At 45.4% G+C, this 17,082-nt stretch overlaps 2 protein-coding genes across 2 annotated transcripts in view; one reads left to right on the top strand and one right to left on the bottom strand.

Moving 5' to 3' along the window:
• Window positions 1-11,990, top strand: part of GGT6 (gamma-glutamyltransferase 6) — a gene marked incomplete at its 5' end in the record, with an annotated part of 61,843 nt that extends 49,853 nt beyond the window's left edge. The window contains 2 exons of the mRNA XM_075330630.1: window positions 8,096-8,209; window positions 10,381-11,990. Coding sequence (XP_075186745.1) covers window positions 8,096-8,209; window positions 10,381-11,567 — 1,301 coding nt within the window. The remainder of the gene's footprint in view (window positions 1-8,095; window positions 8,210-10,380) is intronic.
• Window positions 11,964-17,082, bottom strand: part of TMEM8B (transmembrane protein 8B) — a 103,630-nt gene continuing 98,511 nt past the window's right edge. The window contains exon 13 of the mRNA XM_075330619.1: window positions 11,964-12,824. Within this exon, the coding sequence (XP_075186734.1) occupies window positions 12,489-12,824 (336 nt within the window). The 3' untranslated portion in view covers window positions 11,964-12,488. The remainder of the gene's footprint in view (window positions 12,825-17,082) is intronic.

Below are 17,082 nucleotides of genomic sequence, written 5' to 3'. Positions count from 1 at the left end.
ATATAAATGCATTATGATATACTTCAAATATATTTTTTATTCCCAATTCTTCCCTTATGCTTGAAATATTAATTATTAAAGTATCCTGTAAACACATATATTTATCAAATATAAATGTGTGATTGAGACCAAACCTTTCCCTTTCAATATCATGAAATATGATATTATAAAAATTAATATGTCAAAATTAAATTAAATTAAAATTTATGTTATATATCTTCAAGACCATATAAGAAATATTACTTTCATATTTAAAAAGAAAAATGATTACCAAAAAGAAGTAACTCATAACTGTATAAAAATCAAAAGTTAAAACCTTATTCTAGAATGTAATTCTTCAAAATAAACCCTTAATAAAAAATCCTAACATCTCTATACTAAAGAAATATGTCTAAAGGCCCCGTCACACACAGAGATAAATCTTTGGCAGATCTGTGGTTGCAGTGAAATCATGGACATATTGTTCCATTTGTACACAGCCACAAACCTGGCACTGATTGTCCACAATTTCACTGCAACCACAGATCTGCCGCAGATTTATCTCTGTGTGTGACAGGGCCTTAAGAATAAGATATATTCGGTATAAATTCCTCCATTTATACTTATGTACTATAACTTATTTATTCTAATAGTATACATACATATATTATAACCTCAAAGTTAAAACAAAAATTCCCTTTTTTTTTTTCCTGGATCCAAGTACTTGACATCGGCAGCTGCTCAGACAATCAATCATTCATAGACACATCTATGCACACAAGACTGCCATGGTTCTTTAACATATATCCACATAGAAACTGACAGACACATATCCCTTTTTTTTTTTTTCAATTATTCTATGCGCATTTCAAAAATTATGTTACTAATTTGAAGTACTTCTTGAAAAATACAAATTCCAATGTATTACATACTGTACATTTGACCATAGAACAAACATTTATTATTAGCTTTAGTAATTCAAAAGTCACATGCTCTGGTTACGTGCAAAGAACACCATTCCAAAACAGCAAGCAGTTTTACTACACTCCAAAGCTCAGATTACATTTCTAATAACTCTAAAGAAGATATATATTCATAAAAGAAACGTTAAAGTAATAGTTCTCAGACAATTGGTACCTGAGAAAATAATAATTATTATTAATCATGCTTTCGCGATTAACCTTACACAATAAGATATGTTACCTGATTGAGGACAAGAACAAATGTATAAATAAAAAGTTAATACTTCATCAATCTGCTTTACTGATAAATTCTGAGGGAAATAAAAGAATAAAATTATCATATTTATGATAAAAATGAAACACTGAGAATCTGTTACTTTCTCTTATTATTACATTTTAAATATTATTATTCATATACAGAGATCAAATTATTAATTTATAACATTAAACTATCATTTTACTAAATGAAAATATCGCCTTGATTTACTATCACTACCTTTAATATTTATATTTATATATATATATATATATACAGTTAGGTCCAGAAATATTTGGACAGTGACACAATTTTCGCGAGTTGGGCTCTGCATGCCACCACATTGGATTTGAAATGAAATCTCTACAACAGAATTCAAGTGCAGATTGTAACGTTTAATTTGAAGGTTTGCAAAAAAAATATCTGATAGAAATTGTAGGAATTGTACACATTTCTTTACAAACACTCCACATTTTAGGAGGTCAAAAGTAATTGGACAAATAAACCAAACCCAAACAAAATATTTTTATTTTCAATATTTTGTTGCGAATCCTTTGGAGGCAATCACTGCCTTAAGTCTGGAACCCATGGACATCACCAAACGCTGGGTTTCCTCCTTCTTAATGCTTTTCCAGGCCTTTACAGCCGCAGCCTTCAGGTCTTGCTTGTTTGTGGGTCTTTCCGTCTTAAGTCTGGATTTGAGCAAGTGAAATGCATGCTCAATTGGGTTAAGATCTGGTGATTGACTTGGCCATTGCAGAATGTTCCACTTTTTTGCACTCATGAACTCCTGGGTAGCTTTGGCTGTATGCTTGGGGTCATTGTCCATCTGTACTATGAAGCGCCGTCCGATCAACTTTGCGGCATTTGGCTGAATCTGGGCTGAAAGTATATCCCGGTACACTTCAGAATTCATCCGGCTACTCTTGTCTGCTGTTATGTCATCAATAAACACAAGTGACCCAGTGCCATTGAAAGCCATGCATGCCCATGCCATCACGTTGCCTACACCATGTTTTACAGAGGATGTGGTGTGCCTTGGATCATGTGCTGTTCCCTTTCTTCTCCAAACTTTTTTCTTCCCATCATTCTGGTACAGGTTGATCTTTGTCTCATCTGTCCATAGAATACTTTTCCAGAACTGAGCTGGCTTCATGAAGTGTTTTTCAGCAAATTTAACTCTGGCCTGTCTATTTTTGGAATTGATAAATGGGTTGCATCTAGATGTGAACCCTTTGTATTTACTTTCATGGAGTCTTCTCTTTACTGTTGACTTAGAGACAGATACACCTACTTCACTGAGAGTGTTCTGGACTTAAGTTGATGTTGTGAACGGGTTCTTCTTCACCAAAGAAAGTATGCGGCGATCATCCACCACTGTTGTCATCCGTGGACGCCCAGGCCTTTTTGAGTTCCCAAGCTCACCAGTCAATTCCTTTTTTCTCAGAATGTACCCGACTGTTGATTTTGCTACTCCAAGCATGTCTGCTATCTCTCTGATGGATTTTTTCTTTTTTTTCAGCCTCAGGATGTTCTGTTTCACCTCAATTGAGAGTTCCTTAGACCGCATGTTGTCTGGTCACAGCAACAGCTTCCAAATGCAAAACCACACACCTGTAATCAACCCCAGACCTTTTAACTACTTCATTGATTACAGGTTAACGAGGGAGATGCCTTCAGAGTTAATTGCAGCCCTTAGAGTCCCTTGTCCAATTACTTTTGGTCCCTTGAAAAAGAGGAGGCTATGCATTACAGAGCTATGATTCCTAAACCCTTTCTCCGATTTGGATGTGAAAACTCTCATATTGCAGCTGGGAGTGTGCACTTTCAGCCCATATTATATATATAATTGTATTTCTGAACATGTTTTTGTAAACAGCTAAAATAACAAAACTTGTGTCACTGTCCAAATATTTCTGGACCTAACTGTATATATATATATATATATATATATATATATATATATATATATATATATATATATATATATATGCATAGGTTCACTGTATATGAATAATCATATTTATCAAACAATAAAATTAATTTACCCAGAAATCGACTTTATTTAGCTGAAGACCAAACCTAAATTTTTCTTCAAAGATTCGATCTATTAGATTCATTTTAAACTTATAGGAATCTGTGAACTTATTTTGTAAATCAAGTTTTGTTCTTAAATGAGAAAGAATGTCTCCCAGCTGTCGCTGGCTATCAAATGCTAACCCGGGGAGAGGATCTCCACAAGACACCTGTTTCTGTCTTTCAAAGCTTTTACTCATCATGGTCTGGGACCATCAATATCTGATCCTGTGACCAATCCCTTCACTGGAGACAAGGGAGACAAAGGTTTTTCCTGTGGAAAAAGATTTTTAGATGATAATAATTGGGATGGATTGTATGGTTTGTAACACGTATGCATTTTCCTGCGAATTTCATATATCCTGTCACAGAAATATCTGGATCTGGAAGACACTGTTGGTTTTTCACAGAAACTCTCCCTTTTTCGTGTTGGTTTTTCAGAATTAATTAATTTATGTTTTGATTGACTTTTTCTAACAAAATCGATAAATGTCGTACATTCGAATAGGGACTTTTTATTTAATGCCACCGCACAAGCTGCATTATCAAGGAAATTAAATTTCTTGATGAATAAATGTATCATTCCATCCAATCTGACATTTGGAATGACCGCCCTATACTAACGTTCAAAAACGGACATAAATGAGAACGTACTCTCATTCTGTTCAATTTGTAATTCCTTTAACATCTCATAATTTGGATCAGATTCATTCCTTGCACAGAAGATGAGATTTTTCAGCCTTATGATATCGTTATCATTTGAACAATCAAATGTCTCATTGTCAGAAGACTTTTTTAATGCCAATTGTCTAAAGAAATGCTGAGGTATCCACATACGGAATAACTGATTCGTCTCACTATTGGTTAAATTTAACTTCTCAACGGAACTTTCAAATATCTCTGAATTTCTGCAAACATGTATTTTAGGATTATATGCGGGAATTAATTTGCATATGTCCAATAGACCCTTTCTAAGTTTAATTCCTAACTTAGTCTGTTCTATTTTTTTAAACTGATCGTCGCCATTTTCTCTCTGCACGTGTCCTTCTCTGACAACTTTCTGCACGTGTCCCACTCTGGCTCCTCCCCCTTCTGGCTTCACTACGTCATTTCCTGCTTCTTTCTCAGTATGCTGAAAGTCACCTTGATTAGGTAGCACGTGTCTGTCGCCATTGTCAAGATTCTGATTTGAATTACAGTCTAAATCTGACTTTTCATTTCCAACATTACAGTCAGAATTCACAATATCACTGACTGACATTCCAGGTTCTAAGCAGTCTTTGGATTTCTGTCACTGACTCTCCTGACAATTCAGGTTGTCTATTTGCACCATTTTTACATTTTTCTACGATTAACTTGTGAAAATCATAGACTAAATGACAGACATTTCTGATTTTCTGTTTCTCTCTATTAAAAGACCTTGCACACTCTATACGTGAATTCTCAAGTTCACACTCCCCATAAAAGCGTAACCAAATCTCTTCCACATTAGAAATATCTGAATAAGTGAACTGAATTTTACTTTGCTTAACATATGAAGAGATAAAATCCATTTTCTTACCTGAAATGATCAGATGATCTGATGGATGATCCTCTAAGACTTGATTCACCTTGCTCAGCACGTCCAATACTTCTTATGGACTGACTTTATCTTTCTTGCTCAAAAAATACGTCAAAAGTTAACTTCTGTGGCTTTCTAAAGTCTTTAAAGTTCATTTAAAAAAACATTCATGCAACTTGACTTATACGTATTTCCTAGGTTCTGCGTGATTTTTATAAATTGTCGATTCCCTCTCACTTTGCAGGAGGCATATGTCTCTGATGTCTCAGTCCCCAATTATGCAAAGTGAAGGAAGAAGCACAAAAATGAAAAAAAAAAACACGAATGACTGAGCTCGCCAAATGTTAAAAAATATACTCTTAAATATATTTTTCTTCAAATAGGTAAAAGCGCATGAAAGAAAGGACTTCAAAAATGTAAAAAATAAATGTATTTTATCTATTTAAAAATGGTTGCCAGGGTTCAGTTACAGAAAGGAAAAATAATATACTTCATTAGCTTACGAAAAAGAGTTCATTTAGTCCATATTGATCAATAGAAAATCTTCATCCATCTCTCCTTGGATTCTGAATGGCAAAGCAGGGGGTGATATCCCCCTAGGCTGGACAGCATGTGTTCATCTTGCAGCCTCGGAGCCTTCTGGGCAGCTGACAACGTGCAGGAGCGACCAGTAGCCCCCTCCATCGTGTGTTATATGACAACTGTCCAGTCCATATAGGGTGTTTTAGTTGAACATAGTTCCATATGACATAATCTTCTAGAAGCTTCCAGAAGATTTATATATATCCTTCCATGTCAGTACTCAAGTATATTCAATATGGATATTTTAATATTTATTCCTTATAAAAAGTTTATTAATAAACTATGCCCTCCAACATAAACAGAACTGTGAACATATATGTCCTACTATGAAATATTTGATAACTAGATGTATTAATTTTAATGTTTTTACAATTGGCCATTTTGGTGACTGGTGGAAAACATTTTGGTTTAACATTAATTTCTAAATTTGTTCCCACTTTGCCCGATACCATGTCTTAGTTGTAAGATATAATAAGTGGTGTGTTCAAGGATTATTGGAATTGGCAACATCCTTTTAAGATCCATCTTCAACCTGAACCCTGGATAAGACCTCCCACCATTTAGTGTTGCAGCCAAATAATCAAGACCTCAATGGTAGACTGCAAAGTATGGATATTAGGACACTTATTTTAAAGGCATTAATTCTAGTTATTCATATCTGATCTGTTTATCAGGACTAGTCTTCATATCTTCCTCTGATCCTTTCCTCACAACAATCATTTGGTTCTTCCATTAATCCTTTCATCAGCACAATTCTTGACCCTTCTCTTGATGTCACCATTCTGTGGATACCCTTCACACTGTGGCACCAGTAAAGTCGTGGCCCCAGCTAGTCTAACACCCAAGATGTCTAGTTCCAAGTGGCCCTACACACTCCTGATTCTCTCTTCCAATGTGAATTCACACTGAAACCGATCCACTGAACCCTGAGAGCTGGACTTCACTAAGGAGTCAGGTGTATAATGTCCAGTGCGAAGTAGTAAGAACTCAAATATTCCAATGGAACTTCATGTAATGACTGCACAATCCCAAGTGTTAAACTATCATGGCTGCATTTCCAGAACCACAATCAACTTGTCATCTTCCAAACCTCATCCATGACCTCCAGAACTCCTCCTCCCCCTGTACCTACAGATTGTAAGCTCCGGTGGTCAGGACTCCTCCCCCTTCTCCTGTATCTATAGATTGTAAGCTCCTGTGGTCAGGAGGACTCCTCCTCCTCCTGTATCTATAAAGTGTAAGTTCCCATGGTCAGGACTCCTCCTCCTCCTGTATCTATAGAGTGTAAGCTCCTATGGTTAGGACTCCTCTCACTTTTGTATCTATAGAGTGTAAGTTCTTGTGGTCAGGACTCCTCTGGTATCTATAGATTGTAAGCTCCTGTGAGCAGGACTTTCCCATAGTTTTGCACTGTATGGTGATGTTTTGCCGCCCCCGTGCCAGCAGCCAATGGTCTCCGGACCCGGGGGTCTCACGGACACTCCAAATAAAATGGGCGACGTAGATGTACAAGCTAGGCCGTAATAGGTTCGTGATGCCACCCACGGTGTGTGGTGAGGTGGGACACCACGGCTGCTGTTACGGGGCACCCGGGGGAGATGTTGTGCAGCAAGATGTTAACCCCGCTGTGGGCAGGGATGGTGGCCCCGGGACCCGATGGCTCTGGTGCAGGGGGAATGACGACCGCAGAGGGTGCTGGTGTGCTCACTGTCAGTAAAACACGCAAGTCTCTGGTAAACCAAGGTGGTGGTGGCCGGTGCCGCGTCCGGTTGCGTTTGGGATCCCCCACCCGGCTGGTGGTCTCTATCCTTTTCCTGCACTGTTTTAGTAGAAAAGACTTCCCAGTATGAAACGTAGGACTCCGCTCCCGGCTGGATGTGGCCTAAGGAGCCGTGCTCGCAGACGCTAGCCCGTGGGATCTATGGGCCTTGGCGGTGAAACCTCTTATCCCTAATCGGTGGGTTGTTGTCTTTTATGAGGGACTTTGGGTGGGACAAGACCTCTAGTCCTGGCCTCAATCGGTTAATTAACCAGTTCCACTTGTTTCTGGCTCCTGGCTTCATGGTCCGAGTACCCCCTTTGTGCTACGGTTTCCGGATCGGTTCCCCATGTCGGTACCGGCGGGCTACAACCCTGGCCCGTTCCACCGAGCCGCCTTCCAGTCTCCTGTTGACTGAGACCACCGTCTGCCTCCTAGCCAAGGCACCAGGGCTCCTACCCTGGTACCTGTCAGTTTGCTTCAGGCCTGACACACAGGCCTGACCTCCACTCACACTGAACTCTAAAACTGATCTGCTACTTTTCCTGCCCCGTCCAGTCTAAACCCCTGGGTGGGCGTGCACCAATCGCCTGGCCACCCCCACTGGTGTGTCTATCTGTCCCTAAGGGGGGGTGACCTCCTCATCCTCCTGTATCTATAGAGTGTAAATTCTTGTGGTCAGGACTCTTCCTCCTCCTCCTGTATCTATAAAGTGTAAGCTCCAGTGGTCAGGACTCCTCCTCCTGTATCTATAGAGTGTAAGCTCCTGTGGTTAGGACTCCTCCCACTCCTGTATCTATAGAGTGTAAGTTCTTGTGGTCAGGACTCCTCTGGTATCTAGAGATTGTAAGCGCCTGGGGGCAGGATTTTCCCATAGTTTTGTACTGTATGGTGATGTGTCTGATGTTCTTTGGTTACAGAATCATGTTCTCAGGTGGCTCGAGATGTCTTAGGGTCTGATGGCTCAGTGGTTGACGCTGGTATTGCTGCTGTCTTATGTCTGGCTGTTTTACATTCACACACCGTAAGTTTAGGTAAGTTGTACATATGATCCTTTTATTAGATTACAGCAGCCTCAGTGGAAGATCAGTTACTAAAAGTGTGAAAGGTTAAGGGTATTTTTATTCTGAGAAAAATGATGGGTTGAGTCTATAGGGTGGGGGATAATAGGTGATGGTGACAATGTGATGTGCCGAATTTAGAAGAGCGGGTGAAAGGTGATGGTGACGTGATGGGTTGAGTGTAGAAGACTGAGGGGCAGGTGATAGGTCGAGTCTACAGGATTGGGGCATACAGTGGGGAAATAAAGTATGTAGCCAGCCACCAATTGTGCAAGTTCTCCCCCCTTATAAGGTCGGCCTGTAACTGACATCATAGGTGACCACAACTATGATAAAAGATAAAATAATAAAACATCCAGAAAATCACCGCGTCTGATTTGGCAAGTTTTTTTTGCATATTATGGTGGAAAATAAGTATTTGGTCATCTAAAATCATGCTAGATTTCTGGCTCTCATAGACATGTAACTTCTTCTTTAAGAGGCTCCTCTGTCCTCCACTCATTACCTGTAGTAATGGCTCCTGTTGAACTTGTTACCAGTATGTGTGCATACATGCAGCTTGGTGTGATGAAATCAACTGTGGGAGCAATAATAAGAAAATGGAAGACATAAAAGACCACTGACAATCTCCCTCAATCTGGAGCTCCATGCTAGATCTCATACTGTGTGGTCAAAATGATCACAAGAACGGTGAGCAGAAATTCCAGAACCACACGAGGGGGCTCTAGTGAATGACCTGCATAGAGCTGGGACCACCGTAACAAAGGCTACCATCAAAAACACACTACGCTGCCAGGGACTTAAGATTCTGCAGTGCCAGATGTGTTCCCCTGCTTAAGCCAATACATGTTTGGGCCCGTCTGAAGTTTGCTAGAGAGCATTTGGATTATCCAGAAGAGTATTGGGAGAATGTCATATGGTCTGAAGAAACCAAAGTAGAAATGTTTGGTAGAAACAAAACGTGTCGTGTTTGGAGGAGAGAGAATGAGGAGTTGCAACCAAAGAACACCATACCTACTGTGAAACATGGGGGTGGCAAGATCCTGCTTTGGGGTTGTTTCTCTGCAAAGGGACCAGGACAACTGATCCGTGTACATGAAAGAATGAATGGGCCATGTATTGTGAGATTTTGAGTACAAACCTCCTTCCATCAGCAAGGGGAGTGAAGATGAAATGTGGCTGGGACATTCAGCATGATAATGATCCCAAGCTCACCGCCAGGGCAACGAAGGAGCGGCTTCATAAGAAGCATATGAAGGTCCTGGAGTGGCAAGCCAGTCTCCAGATCTCATCCCCATAGAAAACCTTTGAAGGGAGTTGAAAGTCTGTGTTGTCCAGCGACAGGCCCAAAACATCACTGCTCTGGAGGAGATCTGCATGAAGGAATGGGCCAACATACCACCAACAGTGTGTGCCAACCTTGCGAAGACTTTCAGAAAACGTCTGACCTCTCATTGCCAGCAAAGGATATAACAAAATATTGAGATGAACTTTTGTTATTGACCAAATACTTATTTTCCACCATAATTTGCAAATAAAAATCTTCCAAATCAGACGCGGTGATTTTCTGGATTTGTTTTCTTATTTTGTCTCTCATAGTTGTGGTCACCTATGATGTCAACTACAGGCCGACCTCATCTTTATAAGGGTGAGAACATGCACAGTTGAGGGCTGACTAAATACTTTTTTCCCCCACTGTAGGTGATGGTGAAGTGATGGTCCCTCAAGGCCCAACAATAGATCCTGTTTTCAGCATTTCTTCAGTATTGCACAAGTGATGGCTTGTAAGGATTTCTTCAATATTGCACAGGGAAGAATTCCATCACCTATTCAATACTAAAGAAATCTTGAGAACCTGATCAGTTGGTGGGTTTTGAGGGCTGGAGTTGAGGAACAATGAATGGTCTAGATGACTGAGGGAAGGTGATGGTGATGTGATGGGTTGAGTCTAGTGGACTGTGGATGTTGCTATTGTATGGTGTAATACAGTAGAAATATCTTTACATCTTCCTGACTTTGATTCCTTAGACAGTAGCTTCTTAGTAGATGAGGTTCGTGTATGGAGTGGAGATTACAATCTTACAATTTCTATGTGTTTGAGTCTTGTTCCTGATTTTCAGTGTCTTCTCCATTTGTCATTACAGGTGGGATTTTTACCTCCATTTATTTTAATGGAACAACCCAGAATGCATCGATATTGAATGCAATCCCCAGTTACGCCTCCCCCATTCCATATGGGATTCCAACTGTTCTCCAAGGTTTGTGGTCTCTCCATCAGGAACATGGCAGGAAGCTGTGGTCAGAACTGTTTAGTCCAGCAGTCCAGTTGGCCAGTCAGGGCTTCTTGGTGGACAACAGTCTACATGCAGCTCTGGAGGAGAACCAAATGAAGATAATGTCATCTGAGAGTCTGCAGCGTCTCTTTTATAATCATACCAGCCTCAAAAGTGTTGGCGCGTCAATAGTAAACGTTCAACTGGGAAATGTCCTGGAGATTGCTCGCACCATGGTCAATGAGACCCTTCCGGACATGCTCATTCAAAAACTACTGAATGACATTAAATTCACTGACAGAGTGAAGTTCCGAGAGATTCTTTCAATGGTGCACCCTAAAAGTTCAGATCCAATACGACTTCATCTTGATGGGCTGACGCTGTTCAGCTCCTCTGTGCCCACAGCAGGGGGAATCTTCACCAGTTCTGTCCAGGAAGTGTACGAGAGACACAAGAATATGTCTTCTGCCACAATCTCTGAGATCCTCATCAATTCATCGAAGATCATGTACAACGCGGCCGGTGTGTGGCCTCCAGACATTGACGATCACTCGGCAGAGGCACGGAGGGAGAAGGATGTGGCCCCAGCGGGAAGTAATGTTCTAGTAGCAGACTCCAATGGAAACGTGCTGGTGATTTCCCTGACACTTAACAGCACATTTGGTTCTGGATCTGTGTCTGCATCTACAGGAATCCTCTTCAGTGACTTTGTGCAGGGGGCTGCTGTCGAGGCGTCACCCAACGTCTCGTTCTGGGCCTGTCCCTCAGTCTTATTAGGAAGTGATAATGTTGTCATCGGCTTAGCCGGCACCAGTGGCAGTTCTCTGCCTTTCTCTTTAGCAAAAGTTGTCTTAAGTCAGGTTCTGCTGCAGATGGACCTTCCAGAAACCATCAGCGCGACCATGGCAGATTACTCCCCTCCTGACTCTGACCCATGGCTGAGATACTTTGGTCTACAGGGCAGTGCACCAGAGACACGTATGGCAATAGAGGTGCAGGCAGAGCATGTACACGTGGTGACTGCGCCGAACTGCTCCTGCCACCATGCAGGACTGTAAGCATGAGGGCTGAAATGTGACTGCTGGTAAACAGAGCACCACCATTTTCTTCAGCATCTGAGCAGTAAACTGTACAATCACTCCCATGGTCTCCTCCAGGCTGGAAGAGCATAGATGTATAGAAATGAGAGAGCCCAGGTCTTCTATGGTAGCAAAAGTGTATTACAATACTACCTGCGTGTCCTCCAGGTTTATTCAAACATCTCCCATGTCTCTGTGTGGTCAGCCACCTCCTCAGTCTCCTCACTGGTGTCAGCCTACATGGCCGCTTCTCATTTTGCACTTTGCAGCCATGCCACAGTATAAATCCTGATGACCGAGTGTTATAAACACTGAGCGATACGGGCCATCACCACCAAGGTACCACTAAAACACTGTCCTGCTGAGTGTCCAATATATTCTGCATTACAACACTTTATTACACTTTGTCTGGGTTTATTGTAAAATGTAAACATTTTCCCTAACATAAGCCTCATACGAGTCACACAAGACCATGTCCGCCACCCAGGAGGTACACCGCCGCCCAGGGGGCACACCACTGCTCAGGAGGTACACCGCTGCCCAGGGGGCACACTGCTTGTGTAGTGTGCAGGACCCAAACCGCCAGCCATGTACAGAGCATGAAGACCTGGAGTCAATAGACACAGGAGTCTGTGGTGGCAGGGGCGTCTATTCAAGTAAATCTGGAAGAAATTAAGGGATCATCACCTACAGGCAATGGTCGGGGCCTGCGGGCGATGGCAGCGTGGCTCCACCAGTTTCTCACGCATGTAGCACATTCCTCCAAGTGTCCTCCACCTCCAGGCACATCCTGAATGAGGTAATACTGATCGCCGTAGCAGGGTGTCAGCTGTGGTATTAACTTCTCGACGCCCGGGAACACACATTCGTACATGTCCTCCCCTTTATTCAGATTATATGTCAACTAGTGCAGATGCTGTTTATGGAGACGGAGCCAGGATCCACCAGTCCCAGCTCCTCCTGCTCATTGACACACAGCTGGTAGCCACAACCCTTCCGGCGGGCCAGGGGGACCACTCTCCCATCAGGCTTGGCGCGTGGTGGAAGAAGGAAGCCCACGCTGCCTGCGATCAGCATGTGCCAGATGCTATGGATGTAGAAATAGTTCTCCTCTGTCTCCACAAATGCATAGAGTGCAACAGCAGAGCTGGCAATGAGGGTCCCCGGACACAGGTAGAAGAGCCATCGCTTCCAGGTTGGAGGGTAACAGTGCCGCCTCCGGATGGTGCGGAAAGTCTGAAAAAGAAAAGCACTATTTACTGCCCAGCATGTAATTGTGCCATGTGGGGCTGCAGTCTCCCCTCCATCTCTCTCCCCCTTTCCCCCCCAAACCTGTAGATGAACAGTCCTGCTCCCTACTGTCCACATCCTGTGCATAGGGCCGAGACCTGGCAATCTATGGAGCGTGGGATCTTGGCTCATTACTCCTGCCCCCTGTTCACATAGTGCCGAGACCTGGCAATCTATGGAGCGCGGGGATCTGGGCTCATTACTCCTGTCCCCTGTCCGCAACCTATGCATAGTGCTGAGACCTGGAAATCTAGAGAGCGCGGGGATCTTGGCTCATTACACCTGCCCCCTGTCCACATACTGTGCATAGGGCCGACATCCTGGAATCTATGGAGCGCAAGGATCTTGGCTCATTACACCTGCCCCCTGTCCACATCCTGTGCATAGTGCTGAGACCCGGCAATCTAGAGAGCACGGGGATCTTGGCTCATTACACCTGCCCCTGTCCACATCCTGTGCATAGTGCTGAGACCCGGCAATCTAGAGAGCACGGGGATCTTGGCTCATTACACCTGCCCATGTCCACATCCTGTGCATAGGGCCGAGACCTGGCAATCTAGGGAGCATGAGGATCTTGGCTCATTACACTTGCCCCTGTCCACATCCTGTGCATAATGCTGAGACCCGGCAATCTATGGAGCGCGAGGATCTTGGCTCATTACACCTGCCCCTGTCCACATCCTGTGCATAATGCTGAGACCTGGCAATCTAGGGAGCGCGGGGATCTTAGCTCATTACACCTGCCCCCTGTCCGCATGTTGTGCATAATGCTGAGACCCGGCAATCTAGGGAGCGCGAGGATCTTGACTCATTACACCTGCCCCTGCCCACATCCTGTGCATAGTGCTGAGACCTGGCAATCTAGGGAGCGCGAGGATCTTGGCTCATTACACCTGCCCCTGCCCACATCCTGTGCATAGGGCCGAGACCCGGCAATCTAGAGAGCGCGAGGATCTTGGCTCATTACACCTGCCCCCTGTCCACATCCTGTGCATAATGCTGAGACCCGGCAATCTAGGGAGCGCGAGGATCTTGGCTCATTACACCTGACCCTGTCCACATCCTGTGCATAGTGCTGAGACCTGGCAATCTAGGGAGCGCGGGGATCTTGGCTCATTACACCTCCCCCTATCCACATCCTGTGCATAGGGCCGAGACCTGGCAATCTTGAGAGCGCGGGGACCTTGCCTCATTACACCTGCGCCCTGTCCACATCCTGTGCCTAATGCTGAGACCTGGCAATCTAGGGAGCGTGAGGATCTTGGCTCATTACACCTGCCCCCTGTCCGCATCCTGTGCATAGGGCCGAGACCTGGCAATCTAGGAAGCGCGAGGATCTTGGCTCATTACACCTGACCCTGTCCACATCCTGTGCATAATGCTGAGACCCGACAATCTAGGGAGCGCGAGGATCTTGGCTCATTACACCTGCCCCTGTCCACATCCTGTGCATAGTGCTGAGACCTGGCAATCTAGGGAGCGCGAGGATCTTGGCTCATTACACCTGCCCCTGTCCACATCCTGTGCATAGGGCCGAGACCTGGCAATCTAGAGAGCGCGGGGATCTTGGCTCATTACACCTGCCCCCTGTCCACATCCTGTGCCTAATGCTGAGACTTGGCAATCTAGGGAGCGTGAGGATCTTGGCTCATTACACCTGCCCCTGTCCGCATCCTGTGCATAGGGCCGAGACCTGGCAATCTAGGGAGCGCGGTGATCTTGGCTCATTACACCTGCCCCCTGTCCGCATCCTGTGCATAGGGCCGAGACCTGGCAATCTAGGGAGTGCGGTGATCTTGGCTCATTACACCTGCCCCCTGTCCACATCCTGTGCATAATGCTGAGACCTGGCAATCTAGGGAGCGCGAGGATCTTGGCTCATTACACTTGCCCTCTGTCCGCATCCTGTGCATAATGCTGAGACCCGGCAATCTAGGGAGCGCGGGAATCTTGGCACATTACACCTGCCCCTGTCCGCATACTGTGCATAGGGCTGAGACCTGGCAATCTATGGAGCGCGAGGATCTTGGCTCATTACACCTGCCCCTGTGCATAGGGCCGAGACCCGGCAATCTAGAGAGCGTGGGGATCTTGGCTCATTACAGCTGCCCCCTGTCCACATACTGTGCATAGTGCTGAGACCCGTCAATCTAGAGAGCGCAGGGTTCTTGGCTCTTTACAGCTGCCCCCTGTCCACATCCTGTGCATAGGGCTGAGACCTGGCAATCTCGAGAGCGCGGGGATCTTGGCTCATTACACCTGCCCCCTGTCCGCATCCTGTGCATAGTGCTGAGACCCGGCAATCTAGAGAGCGCAGGGATCTTGGCTCATTACAGCTGCCCCCTGTCCACATCCTGTGCATAGGGCTGAGACCTGGCAATCTAGGGAGCGCGGGGATCTTGGCTCATTACTCCTGCCCCCTGTCCACATCCTGTGCATAATGCTGAGACCTGGCAATCTAGGGAGCGCAAGGATCTTGGCTCATTACTCCTGCCCCCTGTCCACATCCTGTGCATAGGGGTGAGACCTGGCAATCTAGGGAGCGCGGGGATCTTGGCTCATTACTCCTGTCCCTGTCCACATCCTGTGCATAATGCTGAGACCTGGCAATCTAGAGAGCGCGGGGATCTTGGCTCATTACACCTGCCCCTGTCCACATCCTGTGCATAATGCTGAGACCCGGCAATCTAGGGAGCGCGGTGATCTTGGCTCATTACACCTGCCCCCTGTCCACATCCTGTGCATAGTGCTGAGACCTGGCAATCTAGGGAGCGCGGGGATCTTGGCTCATTACACCTGACCCCTGTCCACATCCTATGCATAATGCTGAGACCCGGCAAGCTAGGGAGCGCGGGGATCTTGGCTCATTACTCCTGCCCCCTGTCCACATCCTGTGCATAATGCTGAGACCTGGCAATCTAGAGAGCGCGGGGATCTTGGCTCATTACACCTGCCCCTGTCCACATCCTGTGCATAATGCTGAGACCCGGCAATCTAGGGAGCGCGGTGATCTTGGCTCATTACACCTGCCCCCTGTCCACATCCTGTGCATAGTGCTGAGACCTGGCAATCTAGGGAGCGCGGGGATCTTGGCTCATTACACCTGACCCCTGTCCACATCCTATGCATAATGCTGAGACCTGGCAATCTAGAGAGCGCGGGGATCTTGGCTCATTACAGCTGCCCCCTGTCCACATCCTGTGCATAATGCTGAGACCCGGCAAGCTAGGGAGCGCGGGGATCTTGGCTCATTACTCCTGCCCCCTGTCCACATCCTGTGCATAATGCTGAGACCCGGCAATCTATGGAGCGCGGGATCTTGGCTCATTACACCTGCCCCTGTCCACATGCTATGCATAATGCTGAGACCCGGCAATCTATGGAGCGCGGTGATCTTGGCTCATTACACCTGCCCCCTGTCCACATCCTGTGCATAATGCTGAGACCTGGCAATCTAGAGAGCGCGGGGATCTTGGCTCATTACACCTGACCCTGTCCGCATACTGTGCATAGGGCTGAGACCTGGCAATCTATGGAGCGCGGGAATCTTGGCTCATTACACCTGACCCCTGTCCACATCCTATGCATAATGCTGAGACCTGGCAATCTAGAGAGCGCGGTGATCTTGGCTCATTACACCTGCCCCTGTCCACATCCTGTGCATAATGCTGAGACCTGGCACTCTATGGAGCACGAGGATCTTGGCTCATTAACCTGCCCCTGTCCACAGCCTGTGCATAGTGCTGAGACCTGGCAATCTAGGGAGCGCGGGGATCTTGGCTCATTACACCTGCCCCTGTCCACATCCTGTGCATAATGCTGAGACCTGGCACTCTATGGAGCACGAGGATCTTGGCTCATTACACCTGCCCCTGTCCACATCCTGTGCATAGTGCTGAGACCTGGCACTCTATGGAGCACGGGGATCTTGGCTCATTAACCTGCCCCTGTCTACATCCTGTGCATAATGCTGAGACCTGGCAATCTAGGGAGCGCGAGGATCTTGGCTCATTACACCTGCCCCCTGTCCACATACTGTGCATAATGCTGAGACCCGGCAATCTATGGAGCGCGGGGATCTTGGCTCATTACACCTGCCCCCTGTCCACATCCTGTGCATAATGCTGAGACCCGGCAATCTATGGAGCGCGGGGATCTTGGCTCATTACACCTGCCCCCTGTCCACATCCTGTGCATAATGCTG

Source organism: Anomaloglossus baeobatrachus, chromosome 1, assembly GCF_048569485.1.
Source record: "Anomaloglossus baeobatrachus isolate aAnoBae1 chromosome 1, aAnoBae1.hap1, whole genome shotgun sequence".
Lineage (NCBI taxonomy): Eukaryota > Metazoa > Chordata > Amphibia > Anura > Aromobatidae > Anomaloglossus > Anomaloglossus baeobatrachus.
This window is presented reverse-complemented; position numbering and strand designations above follow the sequence as displayed.